Raw genomic sequence first — 24,467 nt, 5'->3', positions numbered from 1 at the left:
TCCTAATTATGCTATATTTAATACTGTAGCTAAATGGTTCGGGACTTGATCTTGCATACACTTCCTGCCAAACAGCATGCTACTTGGAGTAGTCTCATCCAAAAGGAACTATTCATGATAGTAAGCACTATGCTGAGAGGTGTGTGCAGGATCTGGCAGTAAAAAAAGACAAGAATAACATGTTAATATCAGAAGAGTCTGTGTTAGAGATGAGTCTGAGCTGCATGACTCTGTTCCGTATACAGATTTTCCCAGAGTTTGGGGAAGTTTGGATCCAGATTTAAATCCATTAGACAGCTATAGGCTAGTAATTCAGTTCCATTCTAGACCCTAATCTGAATGTCCACAAAGTTCAGAGGTGTTGGGATCTACGGTTTTGGTTGCAGTCAGTCTCCAATTTGTATGTTGTGTCAATAGATGTGAAAAGCAAAATGAATTGGTGAGTTTTGTATTAGGCTGAAATCTTTTGTCATAGAAGATGAGTGATTGCTTTTTTTATGAAGAGAAGACAAAATTAATAAAGATAATAGAAGAGTTTAAATGTCAGAATGTCTCAAAAGATTTATCATTAATATAATTTCCATGTTAAATATACATAGTTTGCATGCTGTGTATTTCAGCTTTCTATACATTTGACTTTGCTAAATGATTCATTCAGACATGGCTTGGGATTCGAGATATGACCTCTGAAAGTTTTAGAAAAGAGAGAGAATGTGAAGGCCTTCCCAGAATTAAATGACATGATATTGTTGAAGCAGTGGCCATGGAATTTTTGCTATCCTTTTTCTGAATCTGCAGTTGGCAGTACACCTCTGAAACGAACATGTTCCTTGACTACCTAGTTGCATATTTCCATTTCAAAAAGTTGAAAATGTATTCAAAATATGAATTGTATAGCTTACCTGTGACAATTCAGTTGCATTATAAAAAGCATGGGAGGGTATGCATCCTTTTTATCACTTAGTTCTAGCATAGTTATATTGCACACTTTCCATCTGTGCTCTGATTCTGTCATTCTTTAATGCTCTGTTAATGCTATGATGCATGTTCTTGACATCAGAAGGCTGCTGCAGATGGAGTAGGAGAATGCTTTAGTAGTTAAGTAGCATGATGTATTTATTATCGCTGACTTCTTTTATAACCCCTCTGTTCTCATTTCCCTTTTTCTTTCTGTTTCAATTACTTTGAGCAGCCTCAAGAAAAAAATACCAAACCACCACAATGAGTAAGTCCCCATGAAGTAATGAAATGCTTGCTCTCTCAGAGGGTCATTTCATGCTTCTACATCTTAAACTCTGACCATTTTCTCCAATGGGGAAAATGTCAAGTTTAGGTGTCAAAACCACTCATTACTAACTGATCACTAGCATCTGAGTGAGAAATAATTACTAATACATTCTGACTCAGTTTGCAGTGTTTGTTTGCAGAAAGTATCAGAATCATTAACATTTCCAGTTCAATGGCATTTGTACGTGCACTGTTCGTTTTTTTTAAATTATACTGCTTGAAAAAAATTGTTCTTGATACCAATATTGCTCAGTTTACTGACACCTCATTATTCATCAACAGACTGGTGCACCAAGATGGAAGTCTTCCTGACATAACCATGATGAACTTAACTGCCAGTAATGAAAAGGAAGAGGATGAAAAGCTACAAGAGCATGGTGATGAGGAAATGGAAGAGAGAAATGGGGAGGGAGAGAAAGGTGGGGAAGAAAAAGAGAAAGAAGAGGAGGGAGAGGAAGATGAGGAAGAGGAGGAGGAGGATGAATCAGAGGTAGAAGAAACTTCAGGTAGGCTGTGAGTTTCTAATATTGCCCTTGCTAATTTTATCTAACTACAATTGTAGGTGTTCATCCTTGACAAGCTCAACTTCCTTTAGATAACATTATGTTTTCCTTTTAATTTTGACTAGAGTCTTTGCCAAAGTAGTCTGGATTGAGCAGATGGCTACTTGTTAATTATTCAACATGATGCAATCTCTTAGAATGAGAACAGCTACTGTTACCTGCAGTATGCTTACAAAATGAAAAAAAAACCCTCTGGTTTCTGCTAGAAGAAAACCATTTATGAAGCCAGTGATGGACGGATGGGGAGATTCCTGAAGCTAATGGAAAGCCCCTTCCATGTGAATTCTTGAAGAAATAATGTGTTTATTCTTTTGTATTGTATGATTTTAAGGTTATTCATTTCAGTAGATTCCAAGTGTGTCTGCTTCATTATTCATGAATAGGTTTAGTGTCATATTTTGCAATTTTGAACGCAGAATGGCTAACTGATTCTAAATGAATATAAAAATACCTAAGTGTGGTGGTGGGTGAAGTTAAAGCTGCTATCCTGGATATCCTTGGCTAGGACATAAATAATTGGCGTAATACAATTATGAACATGAACCCTGGGGGACATACATTAGATTAGCAAGAGAAATAACAGGTCAGAGACAGGAAACTGAGGGAAGAGTGTTTAGAACAGAGGGAAATCAGACTGTCTGGAAATTGCCTCACATTAATTGGGGCAACTGTTACCATTATATGTAGAGCTCTGGAACAGAAATGGAGACTTGCAATGAGACCTGCTCAAAGAAAAATGCCAGTTTCTATGCTCTAAGTAGCCTATACTTAGCTCATGAAGCACCAGGGAAGCTCATACCTCCCTGGCAGGGGATTCCATCTCCATAGCGGTCTCCATGGTGGGTATAGATCTGGCATATCCAGTTCCTGTGCTGTTTCTCTGCAGACAGTAGTGTGATTGGAATATGCTTCACTCTGGCTGTCCCCAGCTGGTGGAAGTTCCCTTGGGAACACTGGCCAGCTGTTGAAAGTAAACCTACACTGGGGCAGAGCCAAGAATCAGGGAGCTGTAACTGACTCCCTGGAGGCCTCTGCTCTGTGCTGTGCTGAATGGATCTTGGCGACAGCACAGAAAATGTCTGTGAGTGGATGTGAGGTATCTTTTAGACACACACACACTCTCACACAAATTGTGAGTGTGTGTGCGCATGCATGCCAAAAAGCTATTTCAGAAAGTTGCACTTTATGAAGCCAGTGATGGATGGAGAGATTCCTGAAGCTAATGGAAAGCCCCTTCCATGAGAATTCTTGAAGAAATAATGTGTTTATTCTTTTTTTATTGTATGCTTTTAAGATTATTCATTTCAGTAAGTTCCACATGTCTCTGCTTCATTATTCATGAATAGGTTTAGTGTCATATTTTGCAATTTTAAATGCGGAATGGCTAACTGATTCTAAATTAATATAAAAATGCCAAAGTGTGGTGGTGGGTGAAGCGGTGGGTGCGCTGGAATTGCCAGCATTATTTTATTAGAGTAATGCCTCCAGTCTTTGTTGCATGATTACATGCTATTTCACAATAATCCAATATTTCATCTAATTTTTTTTTACATGTGTAGCATCTTGTACCATGTATTACTTTGGGTATACCAGATAGAGCTTATGACAGTAATTTGCATGCCCTGCCTCATTCACTTGCAATCTTCAAAGTGTTTTCCAGTGTGGTTAAAAAAAATTGCACAGTATAACACTTAATCACATACTGTTTCTCAAGTAATAGTGTCATTAAAGACTATTTTAATACATACACATGCATACAGAGACATACTTGCAAAGGAGGTGTTTTTTTAAGAGAAAAAAAAATAAAATCAGGCATCTGGAATTATGTAGCCAGACACCCAAAAAGGCAGAATTTCATACAAAATATGTACTCAATATACAGTTCTTTGTTTTCTTTTTAAATAAATATAAAGATCAGAAAACTTGATATCATTGTCTAAGGAGCCCTGAAATTCCTCTGCATCTTTGACTAATTTAGGCAGGCACGTCTAATTTTTCACTTTTCCATCTCCAGTACTAACTGTGCAACCATTCTTACTATACATTAGGTCCTCACTGCTCTACACTTTACTATCCCAATCTTCAGATTGAATCATTCTCATTTTTAAGAAGTGGTCTCACTCTATTTCTCATCAAATAGCATGGTGAGTTAGAGGAATCTCAGATTACTAATGCCTGATCCTGCAAACTGATCAAGTTGGCAGACCCTTTTCTGAGATGAAACTCTATGGACTTCAGTGGAGCTCTGCACAGGAATATGGGTCCAACATCTGTGGATCAACTTGCAGGATCAGGTCCTAAGACTTCATTGGTTTTATAATACATATATAGTACATATATTGGTACCTTATAATGTATTATTACAATGAATAAAAACTAAATTATTACTAGTATTACCAGATAACTTGCATCCAAGTATTTTTAAAGAGCTGGCTGGGGAGCTCACTGGATTTTTAATATTGATTTTCAGAAAGTTCTAGGAGACTGGAAGAAAGCTAATGTTGTGCCAATTTTTAAAATGAGTCGATCCAGATGATTATATGTCTGTTAGCCTGACCTCGATCTCTAGCAAGATAATGGAGCAGCTGATATGGGGCACAATTAATAAAGAATTAAAGGAGGGTAATGTAACTAATGCAAAGGGTCTCGTGGAAAATAAATCCTGTCAAAATAACTGGATATCTTTTTTGATGAGATTACAAATGTGGTTGATAATGGTAATGATGTTGACGTAACATACATAAACTTCTGTAAGGCATTTCACTTGGGACGGAATGACATTTTGATTAAAAATCTAGAACGATATAATATTAACATGACACATATTAAATGGATTAAAAACTGGCTAACTGGTAGGTCTCAAAATGTAATTGTAAATGGGGAATTGTCATTGAACAGGTGTGTTTTCAGTGGAGTCCCACAGCAATCAATTATTGGCCCTTGGCTATTTATCATTTTTAACAATGGCTTGGAAGCAAACATAAAATTATCACTGATAAAGTTTGCAGATGACACAGAAATTGGGGGTGTGATAAATAATGAAGAAGGCAGGCCACTGATTCAGAGTAATTTAGGTCACTGATAAACTGGATGCAAGCAAACAATGTGTGTTTTAATATGGCTAAATGTAAATGTATACATCTAGGAACAAAGAATGTTCACCATATTTACAGGATGGAGGACACTCTATCCTTGGGAGCAATGACTCTGAAAAATACTTGGGGGTCACACTGGATAATCAGGTGAACATGAGCTCCCAGTGTAACAGAGAGCTAATGTGATCCTTGGATGCATAAACACTGGTGTGACTTCTGCTGGAATACTGTGTCCAGTTCTGATACTCACTGTTCAAGAAGGATGTCAAAGAAAAGCCAAAAGAATGATTAAAGGATTATAAAACCTGCCCTTACAGTGATAGACTCAAATAGCCCAGGCTATTTAATTTAACAAACAGAAAGTTAAGGGGTGATTTGATTACAGTCTCTCACTATTTACATGAGGGAACAAATATTTAATAATGGGCTCTTCAGTCTAGCGGAGGCAGGTATAGCGGGATCCAATGGCTGGAAGTTGTAGCTAAATAAATTCAGACGGGAAATAAGGCATCATTTTTAATGGTGAAATTAATTAACTATTGGAACAATTTACCCAGGGTTGTGGTGGATTCTCCATCACTGATGATTGGTAAATCAAGACTCGATGTTTTTCTAAAGAAATATGCTCTAAGAATTATTTTGGAAAATTCTATGACTTTTGTTATACAAGCAGTCTGACAAGATGATCACAACGGTCTCTTCTGATCTTGGAATCCATGAATTATGGTAGTGCCCAGAGGCCAACTAGAATGGGGGCTCATTGTGCTAGGCAGAGTGCAAAGATGAATAAGAGATCATCCTTACCGCAAAGAACTTACAGATTAAATAGACAAGACAGTTAAAAGACAGGGGAAAGGGATAGAATGCACAGGCAGAGAGAGCAGAGCGATGGGTGGCAAGTCATGTTAGTGCCAGGATTTTTTTTTTTTTTTTAATTTTTGTCATTGTTTTGTTTTGGCATTGAACTCTCTTGCGTGAAGTTTAGCTAGGAGAGTATTTGCTAAATGGAAGAATGAAGGAAAGGAGAGGGGACATTGAAGGGAGGGGGAACTGTAAAGGAAACAGAGCAGGGAAGAAGGAGGGAAGGAAGAAAGGACAGTTGGAGTGAAGTCAAAGTGAAGAGACTAAGGAAGGGGAGAGGAAGGGGTTGGAGCAACCAGCCAGTCAGCACAGGGCAAAGAACATTCAGAGTGAAGACTATGGACAACCTTCTGGTGACATCATCGCTATCTGGCAGACCCTGTTTAAACTGCTTTGGTAGCTGCTTCTGCCACCTTCAGTCTCTATTTGGCTCCTCCCTTCAATTTGTTCCTTTCTTCCACAAGGATCCTGATGCTGCCCAAGAGGTGATCACCCCCACATAATGCTGGGTCACTCTGGGGAGCAGTGGAGGATTAGCTCTGGCAGGCTACATCTTTCCCCTCCCTTTGCCTGGGTGCCACACTACCTGTGTAAAGTGCTTTGGTCTCTGCTTCTGCCGGCTTAAATCTCTGACTGGCTCCTCCCTGCAAATTACATGTGTCAAAATAAATGAACAAATTATGTCTGCGACACTGCCTCTGTTTTTCACCAAGTCCTTCATTTATTAATTAGCGAAATGCAGTATGCTACGACTCAGTGTGTTGTTATGAGTATGAAACAGAGCAGTTCTCCTATAAAGCAAATGCTTAAATGTACAGTGGAGGTAGCTAAAAAGTTGTATTTCAAGCAAAACCCTGCAGGAGGGTTTGCAGACTCTGCAAAATATTTCAGAAAGCTCCATTACAGTATATTAGACTTCCCAGAGGACTCTGTAAGTATCTGTGAGACTTGCGAACATGTTTTTAACCATCTCAGTGCATATTCAGCTTTTAGAAAGCAGTGTTCAGTCATATGCTAGCATCAGGCAGTCTTTTCCATTTCCACAATGTCACTCAGCCATATCATTTCCAGGGGTGGAATGTCACCCAAATGTGTATGACTCTGCTCAATGCTGACATAAAGTCTGCTGGGAAGAAATATCCTCTGTGAATTACCTTCATGTTTATACTTTTCTGAACAGACTAGGAACATATTCACTAAACATAATTAAACTAAAAGGTTTTAGGTACAAGATCAGTAGGGGGGATTAAGGAGGTCAATGGATTCACAGATCTAGGCCCTGGGTCTGCAGGGGACCAATGGATTTAAAGTCAGAGCCATAAGTACTTTTGTAGTGGGTGGCCTTTAATTTGTTATTGGGCTGGAGAAAGGCAGGGGGCGGCTTTGGTTGGATTATATCTGGGCCCCACTTAGTCTTAATCCATCATTGAAAGTCAGAGATGATTTTACTCACTTTAATGTCTCTTGTTTTGGAGCTGAGCAGGGGAAAAAAATCCTGCCTTTCTATGTTCTACTGAAGAGGGAAGTAACAAAGGCAAAGGCGGTTTTTCAGTGACTCCATCTGGTTTGTTTTTGCAGATTTAAGGAATAAGTGGCATCTGGTGATTGACCGCCTCACCGTGCTGTTCTTGAAATTCCTGGAATATTTTCATAAAATGCAGTTGTTTGTGTGGTGGCTTTTGGAGCTGCACATTATCAAAATTGTTTCTTCATATATCATCTGGGTCACAGTGAAAGAGGCAAGTAAAACCTGTGCTGACAAAATCTGATCCTTCTATTGACGCTTGTTGGTGTTGACTCCACAGCAATGTATCCAAACTTTGGGCCAAATCTTGTTCTGACCTACTTCTTTGGCACAGACTTAACTGGGGTTGCATGGTCAAGCTGCTGATGCCTAATCTAACCCTGAAGTCCCACCCCATTTAAATCTGTCCATTGGGAGTGAGAACCCTTCTCACTCAGCAAACCTCCAATACTTTCCACCAATTAAGATACTAGGTGTGGTGGGGAGGGGGATTGTTTAAATTTTTGGGAGCCGAAGTCATAGTCCCTTTGTTTTATTCCCTCCCACCAGCAACCCTTTCAGAGGAGAGGGAAGCGTCTGTTTGGCGTGGATAGAAAATAATTTGTGCGAGTCCCCTTTCACAAAAAGCAGTCTTTCTACCCCTGCTTCCCCCACTAGTCCAATGTGTACACCTTTTTGCTCCAAAAAGCAGGGCCAGGGTTTTGCCCTTTGTGTTTAAAATCATGCTTGCAGAGTTGGTATGCTCCTGTGTGGGTTAGTGGCACTTTGCGGTTAGACTTGTTTCCAAGCCACTTGACGGCTCAATTTCCCACCACCCCCAGCCACTAACTGCTGTTGAGTTTCAGTTACTAGCCTCACTCTGAGAGCTGGTTTTAAATTTGTATGTTGTCACTTTTCTTAGCTCTTGTTTTCTGCCTGGAGTTTTGAAATGACTGTTGTGCGTGATGTAATTCTGAGTGTCAAAGGTCAGATTAAGTTGCCCAGCCGCCTGGCTGCCCCTTTGTAATTTCTCTTTTGTGTTTTCAGGTGTCTCTCTTTAACTTTGTGTTTTTGATTGCCTGGGCTCTTGCTTTGCCCTATGCTCAATTCCGCCCATTGGCATCAAGCGTCTGCACTGTGTGGACGTGTGTGATTATTGTCTGCAAAATGCTATATCAGCTCACATCTATTGACCCCAGCACCTTTTCCAGTAACTGTACAATGGTGAGTAGTCGTTGCATGTTAGGAGTTTAATTGCTAGGCACGTCAATGAAAGGACAGAGCAAAAGGAAGCATGTGAAGTGTTCAAAGCAGCAGTTCAGCTGCTGTGTTTCTGCTGAGCCAAGATGATTCCTGCCCTCAGTGGCTCCAGAGAGACCCTAAGTAAAAAACTTATTGTTTGCATTTTAGCCTACAGAGAATGAAACTAATATAGACAGCGAAGAACTGAAGAAGTCACTCCTCTACAGCGCACCCATCGATCCTGCCGAGTGGGTTGGATTAAGGAAGTCTTATCCCCTGCTTGTATACTTAAGGGTAACAGCTCTACATTTTTTCTGTGTTGAGACCAACTGTCTCTTACTCCTCATATCCTTGAAATGTATCATATGCCACACACACAACCTCCATGAATTGTGAGCTACGGGGAAAGGAGAAAATAGTGCTGTATGGGTAGGGGGCAAGCGTCCTGTTATGCCTGATTCCTACAGCTCTATTTCAGAAAATTCCGTGCAACAATTAAGATAAGATGCACATCGAACCATAGCTCTCTGGCTCTACTGTGGACTAAAGGGACAGCAAGAAATTTGATTGACAAGTTTTGTAAGAAGTAACAACATACATACGTTTTAGATATTATAAGATTTAAGATAAAAGTTTGATCTGAATAATTGTCTGACTGATAGTACAGTTCACCTGCAGTTATGGAAAACTTGGAAAACACCATGCTGCTTTTTTTTGTTGGTAGTGGGGCAGGAAGGGAGCAGTATGAGGGGGGAGGGGAACAGCAATAATTCTATGTCTTTCTTCTAGTTTTTGTTTTGTTTAATGCAGGCAGGGTGTATTTTGTTACTCTCATTTGGATTAAACATTTCTTAGAGTTAGAACTATGTCAGCACCTGAAGGCAATCCTGCGTGACTCCCAGAGGATTAAAGAGTCTCTGAAGTCCTTTGTTTATGATTTAGGATAGGAATTTCTTCCTGGAAAATGACTGGGAAAAAAAGTCATGGTTGAGTCACTGCAAATTTTGATTAAATCACAAGTTTAATCATCATTTGTGACTCATCCTGAATTAAAAAAAAATAAAAATCAGTGACTCACTTCACCGACCTGTAGGGGAGAGTGGTGAATCTCTCTTCATTGGCCTGCAGATTTGTGTTCAGCTAGAGCATTATGAACGCCGTACTCTTAGGACTATACTGTTCTCTAGAGGCTACCTTTTTCAGTGCTGACCCAGCACATTTCAGGTTCCCTGCTTCTTATCTTCATGTAATTCCAGCTAGACAAAAACAAAATATGGGACAGATGCACAGTTTCTGGTCTTTTTCATGTAAAAGAATTGTCTGTCAGTACTTACTCGAGTTAGGGCTCCTTATTGAACCAACACAGGCAAAGTGAATAGCCCATGTAAAATAGGGTTACGAAAACACCAGTTAAGTCACAGTTCACCAAAAGGGCTCTTGCAAGAACTTCCATTGTTTTGTTGGTGAGAACAGAAGTCAGTGGCATTGCAGGTATTAAAGTATGAATTCAGAGTCTCGGTTGTCATGACACCTGCAGTGAGGGACAGTAGGTCTCTCTACTCCTGCTGGAGGGAGGAACAGAAATTATGGAATTGTTAAACCCTTGATTCATTTTACTGCCCAAGTAAGCTTCCCATTTTGAATGTAAATCCCAGTACATTTTGGTATTGCGGCAGTATTAACCAATAACATCCACTGGAATATTTATTGATTATACTTCTCAGGTATATTTCCAACGCCTCATATTTCAGTTTTTACTTAATCTTCTTTTTATTGCTTCTTTTGTAGAATAACTTACTTATGCTGGCTATTCTGGCCTTTGAAGTTACAATTTACCGGCACCAGGAGTACTACAGATGTCGAAATAATCTTACTGCACCTGTGACTAAAACCATTTTCCATGACATTACAAGATTACATTTGGATGATGGACTCGTAAACTGTGCCAAGTATTTCATAAACTATTTCTTCTACAAGTTTGGATTGGAGGTAAATAACATATTCATGTGGTTAAGACAGTGATTCCAAACCCTGTTTTGTTTTGTTTTGTTTTCTTGGTCCCAGTTATGGATGTACTGATAGCTGGCTGCTTCCTCATCTCCCACTCACACCAGGGCTAGAGTAGTTTAGGCACGGTAAACACTATCTCTTTCCCCTCCCCAGCCCATGCTTTTTCTCTTCAATATACTTTTTTTTCATTCCCGTGCCCTGTTTCTAATTCACCAGAAGGCTGTGTGCTATTCAGGGAAGGATTGGCAAAGGGCATCCACTGATGTCACCAACCATTGAGCCGAGTACCATGGGGACAAAGGAGAAAAGCTGCAGGTTGGCAGGCTGCTATCTATGCCTAAGTATATGTTAGCTGTTCTTGCAACTAGCTGCACTCAGGACTGTTGCAGGAGCCAGGAGAAGAAAGAAGCCATTCTTTATTTTAGTATTATTTATGTTATAGTAGATCCAAGAAGCTTGGTGCTCCACTGTGCTTCTTAGCTCCAAGAGCTTGCTACTTAAATAGACAAGCTAGACAAAGTGTGGGCGGGGAAAGACCCTGACATTCCCAAGGTCACGTGGCAGATCCAGGAGTAGAATCCAAACTCCTGAGTCCCAGGCCAGTGCTCTAGTCAATGGATGCTGCTGCTCTGCTTTACCCTCAGCAGCAGCAGCATGGGTAAAATGGCAGGGCGGATCTGGGGACAGACAACTCTCTTTGCTCCTACTGTATCTCGGCCTGCATCTATGTCTCTCTCCCACCTTTCTTCCGCTGCGCCTTCATGCCCAGTCTGGCACCAGTTCATATAGAGAGAGTAAAATGTAATCCATCTTCAAAATAAAGTAATGCTGAGAAAATACCTCATGAAACACTTACAAATATTTGCTTGAATAGAATAGTGAATTTGCTTCAGCTGTGTTCACACACCTTATGTGTTCCTTTTCCCCTTAATATTCAAATTAAGAAAATGAGTGTACTGGCAATAATGTTTGCGTAAACAGCAAGTTTTAAGAAAATTTTAGAGAATACCTGCAGAAAGCAAGTTTTGAGCTCATGTACATAAGTATTTGCAATGGAAACCCAATTAAAAGTTACTGTATGCTTATGCGTCTAATCAGAACTAACTCTCAAATTGTGAATAGTCAATGCAATGAATGTTTAACAAGAAATCCTTGGAAACAATTTACCAAAATTAATTAGCAAACAAGTTCAATTAGCAAAACAAATATATAGAGATTATCACTGTTTGTGAACAGTTCCTGGATCGAGAAATAGTGAAATTCATTGACTAAATAATTAATTATGAATGATTCACTGAGTTCTAAAACAAAGTGTGGCATCATAGCATCCCCTCAAGGCACTCTTTTAAGTGCAACCAGAGTGTACAAACTACCCTGGCAAAAAGAGCTTAAAAAATAACAGAGAAATAAAGCCACCACTGAACAATTCAGCTGTTTGTCTATGGTAAACAGAAGTTGCATTGTCTGAATTTTTTTTTTAATGTGGTTCCCACCTGAGGGCACACTTCAGTTATTATTTTTCTTTATGATTTTATTTTTTAACATCTGTAAGTAGTATCAAAATATATGCCTATGTAACATTGCTCGGCAACAATTATGCATTTTCAAGCTAGGCTATTATGACACCATACTGACCATTTTATGTCTTTTAGTAGCATGAAATGGAACCTTCTTTACAGTTGTATTGAGACAGTTAATGTTGATAGAAAATTACACAAAGTGGAGGGTGATGGAGGACTATTAACCATGTCAGTGTTGGTATGTGAAGAGTTACACTCCGCTACATCACGTTTCCAAGAATCAGATTGAAAGGCTACTTTATTATATCTGCCCTGACCATCTCAGGGGTTGTAAATGCTGCATGTTTTTCCTTGCTTCTTTCACAGACCTGTTTCTTAATGTCAGTTAATGTAATTGGTCAACGAATGGATTTCTATGCCATGATTCATGCCTTCTGGTTAATTGCTGTATTATATCGACGCAGAAGAAAAGCTATTGCAGAGATCTGGCCAAAGTACTGCTGTTTTCTGGCATGCATCATTACATTTCAGTACTTCATTTGTATTGGCATTCCACCTGCTCCTTGTAAAGGTAAGGTCACTTACCTTATATAGCCAGTTATTGCCATTTGCTCTTACAGGAAACTGCTGGAAAATTGACAGATACTCAAAAAAAAAAAAAAAATGAAGTAATTGTTATAAACTATTGATTACATTTTTGCATTCTGCCTCTTGTTGTAGACTATCCATGGAGAAGCACTAATGCCAACTTCAACTCCAACATCATAAAGTGGCTATACTTTCCAGACTTCATTGTAAGACCAAATCCTGTTTTTCTTGTCTGTAAGTATTTTAGAACAAAGCTGTGAAAGTTGTTTATTTGTCTTTTGTATTATACTTTTGCATGCCTTGAAACCAACCTTTTATTTGTCATGAAGGACAGCTTGTCATATTCTAGTGGGCGTTGTTATTATTTTTATTACCTTAACACCTAGAAGCCCTATTCCTGGACCCTGGACCCTATGATGCCAGACAATATACCAACACAATAGATTGAACAGGAACTATGTTTTTATAAAATCAGTGCATTCAAATGTTCAGTGATTTATGCAACTGGTACATTCTCGTTTTAGTTTAATATAGCTGGATAAAAAAAAAGTGATGAGTTCTGTTTCCTCCCTTTAATCTCCTCCTCAGAAAAAATAATAGAAGTGAAATAATCAGGTGAAAATGAAATGTAGTAATAAATGTCAAATTTGTATTATGGTGCATTGTAGGTAATGCAGTCTCCTGGGGATGATTATAATAAGTACTGTGCAGTGATTATATTATAACATATCACCAATGGCCTTCAGCATTCTACACCATAGAACTAAGTTTATGGCTGAAGTTTTCACTGTGATTTCTTCATTTTGCCAGATGATTTCATGTTGCTGCTGTGTGCATCCTTACAAAGGCAAACGTTTGAGGATGAAAATAAGGCTGCTGTGCGAATCATGGCTGGGGACAATGTAGAAATTTGCATGAACCTTGATGCCGCATCATTTAGCCAGCACAACCCTGTTCCCGACTTCATTCACTGCCGGTAATGTCGGGTCTGGAATAGTTTGAAATTACAATGCATCTATTTAAAGGTCTCCATTTTGAAGGTAGCCATAATATAAGGGTGTTGAATTCTGGCTTCCAACTCTATTGTTCTGTCTTAAATTTTCCCATTTTACAACAAGCAACTTTTGCAGCAGTAGGTCATTTATCTTCCATAAGAAACAGCTGGAAAGAGCATAGGGTAGTACCTAGACAGCGGTTTCCAACACACATGAGAGATCATGTTTCTGAGTCTCTCAGTGCAGCTGGCCCACTAACTGTGGCCTCACTTGTGCCAGGTGGGAGGGGCAGATCAACAGCATCGCAGGTGGAGTTCAAGGAGTGATTGTGCCTGAAGGAGCCAAATCCTTTCCTGAGTTTCCTGGTGAGTACATAGGTGAGCAAGTTCTGTGGTGCACCTGATCTATTCCTTGTCTTCTCTGCCCCACGCACTTGTGTGAGACCGAGTCAGTCTGGCCCTGTCTATGTATCTCTTTAATTCCACAAAACTATTTATCGGTTAAGTACATCTTGCTGCTTTGCTCCAAATTGGAGAGGATCATACTCTATTTAAAGAAAAAAAAATCTTCTCTGGAAAAGAAAATCCTTCATCCAACCCAAATCAGGACACACAGAGGACTTACAGTTGTCTCATATGGACAGCTGAGGATTTCCCCTGCATGCCACTCCCTTCCCAGCCTATGGACTTTGGAGATCTGTTGGGCTGGTGAAGGAGTAAAAAAGGGATAGACCCAGAAACTGGCTGATGGAACAGTTCTTATGTAACTACTCCAGCTGTCAAAAATGAGAGCAGCCCATAATCCTGGAGCTATCTTCTCCCTGCTCCTCACCTGCTGTGTGTGTAAGCTCAACACTGCTGGCCAACTAGCCTGACATGTTTCTGAAGGTTTGGTGCAAAATGTATAAGACTAACTATTGGGGAAATATCATTAGCTTCTATGTTTTGCCCACTAACTGTTCGTTGTGTCTCTGAAAGCATGTTATCAGCAGATGGCTGAGGGAGAGCGGAGTCGTTTACTGTCTTTCATTGATAAACATTTATTATTTTACCAGACAAGCATTGTAATTTCAATCCCTTCATAATATCTTTAAATGTATCCTATGGTTTCTGTTGGAAACTGAGACCAAAGCCATGAATAGCTGTGAACTTGAGCTCACTGAAATACATTCAGCTGACATGATTATTCGGAGATTATAGCACTTCATGCCACTATTGGACCACATGCACTCTGCTGCCACTGAGAACAGGCAGCAACTGATAGCAGGATAAGGCCTGGTGCCGCCACCTCTCTGCCAAATATTGCACTAAGTGGAGATGATTTCCTGGAGTCTTATCAGCAACCAGAAATACCTGCAGGAAACATCAGCAACAGTGGGGCTTCATTGGGAGAAATGAAGGGAAGGGAGTAGAGTTGGCTCCAGTACTACAGCAAGAGTGTTAAATTTCATTTGTTGTCACAGCTTTCACCTCCGCTTTAGCTCTGAGTCAGTATCTGAAGAAAGCGCACAGAAAATGAAGATGAATCCAAGCTGCCAGGAATAGATCATGGTGGTAGGGGTTCTGAGCAAGAGCATCATTGGTGAGGATGGCAGGGGGCAATGAGAACAGGTTGTGATTTTCCTGATTTCAGAAAAATCACTGTGACAAATGTCAATGAGTTTACATTTGAACGTTCTCTTTAGAAATAAAGAAGCTAAAGACTCACTTTACTTTTTAAACTACCTCGCTTGGCATCTTTTTTTTTTAAAAGTCCATGGGAGTCGGATGAATGTTCCTATCACTCTGGGAACTAACCGCTCAACTATGCCTTTTTCCATCACAAAATCAGTGCTTTGCACTACAACTCAGCAAGCTCTTTCAAATAAATTTCATTTTAAATTGTTTAGTATAAGCTGGTTTTGAGCTGATCATTTGCAAAGTAAGGATCAACTTATTTTATCTAAATCTAGAATAACTTGTTAGAATCCACAAAAATATGGGAGAAATTGTCTGCTGGCCTAATATGAAGAACCTGAAGCAGAAAGGAAGTCCTCTGAAGATTTCTAGATGGGAGGCAAAATCAGGCTTTTATTGGAAAGCAAACCTCAACCTTAACTGGACTGCTGCCTTGCCATAACTTTTAGGACCAAATTCTTCATTTGATTCATATGTACAATTTCCTGAAGTCATAGATTGTGCCATGTATATTCAAAGGCAGTATCTGGCATGTGATGAGAAAACAGACCCTCAGAAAGGTAATTAACAATATACAGCCTTTTCATAAAGGGTTTGCTACTCACATTGATGGGTTGGCAATGTTTTTGATGGAAAATAGAGGATATGAAAAACAGAAAATCAGAGAAACAATATGTTTAATAGTGTTAGAGTGAACACACAAGTTTGTGACTACTTTATACTTGTTCTGTTTAAACATGAAAATTTATGGGCCTTTTTATGTAATGCATGTATGTTATGTAGATCTGTTGTGTAGAAAATAAAATAAAAATAAGGTAGAAAAAGGAGCAAGAAAAGCAAACTTCTGTTAGAAAATTCAAGACCAAATAAACAACAGCAATCTCATGCCCTTTTGCATTGCATTTTACCAATGTATACATTATATGGAGACTCTGGGACTAGAATATCAGCTATATTTTAGCCATATTTAGGGAGATTATTATTTTTGAATTGTTCATTGATCATAGATTGGAATAACTGCATGTTAGGCTGACTAAGAAATCTCTTGTATATGATACAAGTTAATCTCTTTAAGATAAATTAGAGCCAAGCAAACTGCAAATGTTTTATTTGCCTGAGAGTCCTCAGCTGGCATTTTGAGATGGCTTCTGGTAACCTTGACACACATCTATTGGCTATGTCTCATCATCAGCAATAAGACTTTATCATGGATGTCATGGAATCATCTCGCGTGGCATAGGTTGCCGATACCTGCTTTAATCTAAAGTGAGCTAGTGCCTGGTTTTCAGAAATGTTGACTGTAGCAGTTCCCACTGACTTCAGGAGAACAGTGCATGCTGAAGAGCAGGAATGATGAGATCCTTTTTACTAGTATCAATAAAAAATTAGAATACACCATACAACTAAGCAAAATAGATTTACTTAAATCAATCATAGTCAAAGAAAAAGCAACGAGAGTCCTGTAGCACTTTAAAGACTAACAAATTTAATTTCTGCAAGCATAAGCTTTCGTGGGCTGCAACCCACTTTGTCAGATGCCAAACCTTGCAGCCCATGAAAGCTTATGCCTGCAGAAATTAAATTTGTTAGTCTTTAAAGTGCTACAGAACTCTCGTTGTTTTTGCTGTATACAGACTAACACAGTTACCCCTCTGGAACTTTTCACCATAGTCAAAGAAGTGACTGTAAAAATGGCATCATATCATGCCAGTTTTTCTCCCTATAAGATTTCCATGTGAAATTTTCTCAACTCACAGGTCAGAGAGATGATTTTTCTAGCTGTTAGTATTACAAATTCACACTGAAATCTAAAAATCAAGCTGTGTCCTTCCTCATTCATGAGTAAACACTAGTAATAAAGATTATGTCATTGTAATTTAGGTGACAATTTATTCTGAAGCAGAACAGAGTCCAGCTCACATTCCTTATAGCTATATTGCCCCTGAAGTGCTAACTAGACATTCTCAAATATTTTCTAAAGCCTCTTGGCTGGCTTCCTAGGTAGAATCTCTTCTTCCATATTTCTGGGCAGGGTACCTCTGAAGGAAGGAGAGCATCATGGTGGATTGGTTCAGCATGAGCTATCTGTTAATAACGATAATAATAATAATGATGGCCTCTGCCAATTGGAGCTTGGATCTGCAAGTGTTTCAGGACATTATCATCTGGGCTACCTATTTGAATAGCTTGGCTCCACTCTATCAGCAAAACTATCTCTTTCCTCCTCATGATCATTTGAGTCTAAGGCTCTAGGAACATGATACATTCTCATGGGATCCTACCTCTGATTCTTGGGGGGAAAGAACATACGTGACAGTGCTGGCCCCTGTCAGCCAATCATCCTTGGTTCTAGAATCTAAATCTGTGATTGCAGGGCATTGCTAGGTTAGATTGAAGGTTTGATCCTGTTTTTCAGGAATGCTTACACTGCCCGCATGGGGTCTGAACAAGGCAGATACACTACCGAAGGTTTTTCCAAGGAGTTTAGTGACTGGGTCATGCTTGGAGGCACTCAACTTCTGTCCCTGATCTCTAGATTTGGAATACTTTCTCCCGTTCAAGTTCCAAAAGAGGTCGAATATGCGTTGCTGTTCCCGTGTTCTTGAAATGGACCTGTGCTTGAATTTTCACATGCTCACTGAGTGCACTTCAAACCTCGGGGAGTTTTATACTAGTTAGCCTTTTGTCTACCTGTGCTGTGTCCCAGTTTTTGCTGGATCAGAGAAAGTGTCTTTCAGTGTTCAAAGCAAGCTCTGGATTGTATTGATCTCTCACTCAGAAACTGTTAACTTTTACAAAACTCTTTTCTGAAGGTTCAATAGGCAGAAAGCATCAAGAGTTCAGTATTTTGGTGGATTAAAGATCGTATTCCATTAACCAAATGGCTACATGCAAAATTATTAAATTCCATTCTGCAGTAGGCAATTTGATTGATTCAGAGTGCAGAAACATCTGCTTCTGAAATGTATAAGGTGACCACTTGTTTATTTCCTCACAACTTCCTCCTGCACTACTTAGCTATTAACATTTCTTTGCCATTAGATTCTCCAAGAGTAGTTATATAATAAAGATCCTGCTTGTGACATTTTGCTGATTTTAATTGTTGTTGCTGGATAGAATGGGAGAAGGAGGATATACAGCAAGGGAAGATTACTCACCAGTAATTCTTTTTGTTGTAGTCCTCTCTTCTTGTGCTACATCTCTCATGCTCCCCTTGCGAAGTGCTGATTGGAGTTGTTTTTCTTTAATCGTCATATATATTTCTTTGTTCTGGAAGTCTCAGATTTGACTGATCTTTTGTCGTCTTGCTTCTGGTTGGTAGAGCCGCAGGCTTCCTATTATTGGAGTTGCTGGTTAGGAAGGAAAAGAGAGGACTAGGGAAAAGAGAGCTACTGGTGAGTAATTGTAAGTGTAGGACCAGATTATGCCCAATTTATTAGTATGTGTTATTAGTATGTGTTATTTTCTAGAACCAGGAAATGTGTTAGTTGCCTTACAGAACAAATAGCAGACACCGTCCCCACCCCAAAGAGCTTGCACTCAAAATTAGATTTTACAACCTAAATTAAAATTGAGTTGACTTTAATGCCTGTGTAAACTAGGAACTAGCACCTACTTAATACCAGGGTTGAATTTGACCCATGTCCTCTTTTTTGGGGTACTTCACATTTCCAAAGCATTGTATGAGGTTTTAGTCAAACATCTTTCACTGCTGCTCAAGAGGTGTCAGGTAGCTAAAATCCTATGTAATATTCTGAAAATTTCCTTCTGATTTGTTTTCTCCCTTGAGGAAACACTGGACAGTATGTTCCAGTAGGCATGTCTAAAAGGCTTCCCCACCACCACCACTACAGTATGAACAACGGGGAAAAAAGAACCTGTGACCAAACTGATCACTCACCTTTCCTCTTTCTGGAAAAATACTTGAGATCAACAGTGACAAATGAAGCTGAAGGAATAGATTTCCTGAAAGTCCAAATTTCATTCCACACCTGGATTTCTCAGGGGATACATGACTAAGCCTGCAGGAAACCTCAAGTGAAGAAATTTTTAAAAAACCAAAACAAAGCCAAAGAAAAGAAAATAGGGGATTTCTAGAGATAAATCCAAGATGGTTTCACAGAGGAGAATCTCTGTTCCCACTACCTCTGATGTGGGATAATCCCAACTAAGAAGAACCCTTGTGCAAGAACCTAGAAGTGGACAGAAAAAAGAAGTATGGGGACCTCAAAATATTTTAGCACCTAACACCAGGACCTAATGCCAGCAGCAAACACAGACCTGGCTCCTGTGATGGCTGCAACAAAGGAGACAACAGGAGGTGAAGCAGCAGACCACTCTCTTATGCAGATACAATGCATTCTTTCATAGAGGTAGCCTTGTTAGTCTGTATACAGCAAAAACAACGAGTCCTGTAGCACCTTAAAGACTAACAAATTTCTGCGGGCATAAGCTTTTGTGGGCTGCAACCCACTTCGTCAGATGCATCTGGTCTCTTCTGGCCTTAGAGTCTATGGTATCCCAGTCAATGGTATCTTCTGCACCTACTAAGGATGGCCAAGATGTTTGTGTCCTGTAGCAGCATCATGTCTCTGATGCATCTGACGAAGTGGGTTGCAGCCCACAAAAGCTTATACCCCCAGAAATTTGTTAGTCTTTAAGGTGCTACAGGACTCTTGTTGTTTTTAATGCATTCTTTGGAACCATACATACTTTGACTTAGATTAATGAGAGAGGATCTGCAAATCATCATTACAGACTTCAGTTCAGACTTGCATAAAATCAACATTTGGTTGCAAATAGAAAAGGTGTTAATAATCAGTGAAACTTTTGGATTTATAGTCTAACACAGGTGGAAGCAAGAAAAAAAGAACTTACTGATAAAGATGATTTTGAAAAACAGGCAGAGAAAAAAAATACCATGAGATTTAGGAGAGGGCCTGACGTGAGGAGTGAGGGGCAGCAAGGGGGGAGGGGAGGGAAGGGGAGAGCTGAGAAGATGGAGAGGAAAGCAGGAGACTGATATGGGAAAGGGATCGAGAGAGAGAGACAATTCCAGTATCCTGAAGAAGCATTGAGACATGAATTGCTGCTACAGGACACAAACGTCTTGGCCATCCTTAGTAGGTGCAGAAGAGTCTGACAGGGATACCATAGACTCTAAGGCCAGAAGAGACCATTGTGATCATCTGTGCATCATAGGCCACAGAAACTCACCTGCCCCCTCCTGTTAATAGACCCATAATCTTTGGCTGAGTTATTTACAGAGCTGGTAACCTTGTAAAACTCCAATGTACTAATTGGGCAACAACATCATTGTTTAAAAGGTGTTGATGCTATAACATGGATGCTGACTGGTGTCATTATGCTGAAAAGTCTTGGCACCAGCATGCCAGCAGCCAAGCACCAGCAGCACATAATTCAGACTCTTTGGAGCAGATTTTAACATATAGCCATCTCTTTGCAGCTCATTGTTCACCTCATAACAGATTTGACAATATTGGAACCTCTTGTTAAGAATTAATAGGCATAAATAACAATCCCCTATGGTGTAGAACATTGCATCTGTAATGACGAGGCTAACAATAAGTATTTTTGAGACATTGCACTTAAAGCTTCAAATCATCTTATAAGGTGACAATAACTTTGACTGGTAGAGTGGATGAACTTCGGACTCCAGGGTCTTGACCTAGTTTGGCCAGATGAAAGTGATAAGTTCTTCCAAGATTTTCTCCAGGATGGTGATGGATTTCCATTTTTTAATGAACCTATCATTCCCTCCCCTCCCCCCCCCCCATTCTTGAACACCTTCAGGTTCTGTATGAATTTGAATGAATCTGTATGAATTTGATATCTGAAAGTTCTTGGCATTTTGCTTGCAGCAAACTGAAGTCCTTAAGATGCCCTTCATCATTTTTGGCATCAATTCTAATGATAATGATGCCCTTAAGAGCACATCTGTCAATAGCAGTCTGACACAGCATTGCTAGAACCTTCATGGACTGTAGTTAGAGCCAGTACAGTATTATAATAGTTCACACTATTTGTAGCTAAGCAGCTTCTCTTGCAAGACCAAAAGTTCTCAGCCGTAGATTCAGGATCCTCACTGTATGTGTTTATCACTGTGAGTGTTAGATCTAACTGGCTTCTAACGAAGCTTTCTGCTTCAGTAGGAAATAAGGACCTATCTCTCAGGGCTGCAGTTCCAGTTTCTGAAGTGAGGGAGCCCAGCCTCTCTTGTTTTTTCTTGTGTTCTTCTAATGTTGTAAATTGGTCAGTCTTTGAGTAGAGTTTTTGTACATGAGGATTTTTCCTTCCCCAGAGCCTTTCAAGTGTGTGTAATATTCTTCTGGATACCTGTTATTCCTCCTATTTAAAAGGAGAGAAAGAGATTCTCCATGTTCCAGGGCTGGATAGAAACATACTCTAGTCATTGCAAACAGCAACACTACTGTTTTGTTTCTTCAGAGTCATCCCTCAAACTATTTACTCGCCTGAAATGAGACTCCCGAAGAGGTAGTATCTCTTTTCAAGAGGGGGAAATTACTTACCTATAATTCCACTTTTCTGACAATTTCATTTCATGAAATTCTATCTCACCCCCCCCCCCCCCCCCTTGGGATTTACAGGGGTCTCTTGCTCAGGCATTTTGGGGGCTCATCCCCTAGACATCTGTGACTTTGTCACCTATTCCTGGTCTTGGAGTAGTTGACCGTCTGGTGTTGTTTTTAATGAGGAAATTGAATGATGGAGTAAATACTGGAAAGTGTTTGTTAGTCTGCTGTGTTGCACAGGCATAGGCAGTTAGAGGAGATTTTGCATCTCATTCCTGAAAGGAGCTGGCTTGAATTTTCTGAGCCATCTGACCTACATGAGGCTGCAGCATGAGGGCAAAATCCTCGAGCCAATGCCAAAGAAGGTAAAAAAAAAAATCTTAAGAACATGAGGAGTTTCCTGCATCACTCACCCTGGTGGCATGAGACTTGTAACTGGGCCATCCACTTCACATGCACCCCTTTGTGGCCTAGAGTCACAGTACAGGCAATGTGCCTCAGTTTCCCCTCTTGGATTGTTCAAGAAACTAAAAAAACCCACCCCACTTTTGTCCATTCCCATCCCTTCTCAGATTGTGCTTTATTAAATTAACAAACATGCAAAATAAAAAATTCAAGTCCATTCAAAAGTCCACACAAATGTTTCTCTTTCTCATCCTGGGCCTTCCTGCCCTGGGGCTTTTCCTGCTTTGGCAGTCCAGTCCCACGCTGTGCCTATTTGGAATTTCAGCCCTAACTTCCAGTACTCTTTGCTAGAGCCTGTTCACTCCTAGCAGTCTGTAATCCCAGAACATTGCTCCCTTCATTGCACCTCCTGCTGCTCATTATAGGACAATCACCCTGCTCTCTCCCATGTGTGCCTCAGTCAGGCTTGGCTAGTCCCAGCCCTTAAGGGGAAAGCTACTCTGTTCCAAGTTACAAGACTGAGAATCCTATGAGGTGACATGTTCAAAGAAACAGAATTACTGGTAAGGGATTTTCTTTTTTGGGTTCCTTTATAACCATGTGTTCTTTAAAATGAAGCTCCTACAAAACAATATATTGTGTCACTGGAAGCAAACATTTACTTTCCACCTTATTCCCCCTTTAGAAGATTAAAGGGTTTTTTGTTGTTGTCTTATTTTTTTCCTCTTTTGGTGTAAGAATATTAAGGTGTATTGCATTTGTTACATGTTTAAAAATGAGGAAAAACTATGTATGAGTACGTAATATATGGTTTATATTGTTATATATTCTATTTAATCAATACATAAATTAAATTTTAAAAAGAGATTCTTATAAAACCAGCCTCCTAATCCAAATACCTTCCAAACTTTATGGATGTTTTGCTCCAGAACTGAACTTTGTTGCAAACCTCTGTCTGAACCAAAATCCCAGATATAAACACCCTGAACTTTGGAGTTGTTTGGATCCAGACAGAACCTCTGAGGCTGATAGTCCATGTCTGTGAAAAAAATAGAAAAGTGCTTTTGATTAGATCTTTATTGAGATATTCCTTTTTAGCTTCAGTTGTGTTTTCATCTTTAGCTTTTCTCAAAGATGCTGATGCGGAATATGTAAGCACCATGGGACAAGGTTTCTCAAATACTGCAATGATAAAAATAGTGTCAGGAAGTTGATCTCCTCCCAGGCATCCTACACATCAATAATTATTATGTGAAGGAACAGCAAAAACAATGGTACCTTTTTCAGCAGATGTACAGATAGTGCCATTTCAATCACATCCAGGGGCTCCTGCAGACCTGTTCAACAAGCAGATGGGTCCAGAAAGTTCTGGTTGGGCCTGAGAATATCAAGCAGGGGTTTCTTCATGTGGCAATCTACAATACAGTTGACTCATTTACTCCTTAGGTAGTTTCGAGTAGAAGGTGTGAATGTTCATGTCATGCTCTCTTTGCATGGCTCCCTGGAACTACAGGTTTCACAGCCTCTGGGAGCTGGCCCTGAACATATAGTGCACCTGGAAGCAAAATATTACCGTAAGGAAAGCTAAGAATGTATTGGTTTGGAAATGGTTAACTATACCTACTTCTCCATACAGCCTTTTGCACATTTTCTAATGTGTAGTCTCTGCTCTCCCTGTAAGTCAATATTAAGATTTTTGAAGAATCTGAAAATACTGAATTGTTCCTCCTTCCTCCCAATCAAGACTGATTTCAGATAGTCCTGTCTGAGGCCTCTTAGCAAAAGTTTCAGTAAATTACAACACAGTGGCATTCTGCAGAAAACACCTCCCCAAACCTCTTACAGTTGATCTGGACTGAAGAAAGCAGCCATCTTTGGAAATGGGACCTCTCACCAGACTGAATTCCCTAGAAGTCATCAATAAGTATAGAATTGTTTGTAATGAGATAATTCAGGTGGGTTTTAGAAATAGATTTGCTGTACAATTACCCAAACTTCTTCAGAGATAAGCTCAAACAGTCTTTTACATAACATTATCAAGTAAATCACTGCATCATGAAGTTTTGTGAAGAATGTATTTCCCATCCTTTCATGATAAAAGACTTGATCCTGTAAGGTGCTGAGGACTCTGCCACTGATACATGAAAGCACTTAAGCTTGAACCAGG

At 39.7% G+C, this 24,467-nt stretch overlaps 1 protein-coding gene across 1 annotated transcript in view; it reads left to right on the top strand.

Annotated features, from left to right (window-relative positions):
• The window catches only part of PIEZO2 (piezo type mechanosensitive ion channel component 2), a 427,523-nt gene that overhangs the window by 328,801 nt on the left and 74,255 nt on the right, over positions 1-24,467 (top strand). Inside the window, 9 exon segments of the mRNA XM_067547859.1 lie at positions 1,193-1,225; positions 1,570-1,793; positions 7,385-7,545; positions 8,358-8,534; positions 8,721-8,846; positions 10,341-10,541; positions 12,449-12,653; positions 12,803-12,904; positions 13,481-13,646. Of these exon segments, the coding sequence (XP_067403960.1) occupies positions 1,193-1,225; positions 1,570-1,793; positions 7,385-7,545; positions 8,358-8,534; positions 8,721-8,846; positions 10,341-10,541; positions 12,449-12,653; positions 12,803-12,904; positions 13,481-13,646 (1,395 nt within the window).

This window comes from Emydura macquarii, unplaced genomic scaffold (assembly GCF_026122565.2).
Source record: "Emydura macquarii macquarii isolate MOO-44397 ecotype Brisbane River unplaced genomic scaffold, CSIRO-AGI_Emac_v2 contig_212, whole genome shotgun sequence".
Classification (NCBI taxonomy): Eukaryota; Metazoa; Chordata; order Testudines; family Chelidae; genus Emydura; species Emydura macquarii.
Note: the sequence above shows the minus strand (reverse complement) of the source record. Positions and strands in the feature narration are given on the sequence as shown.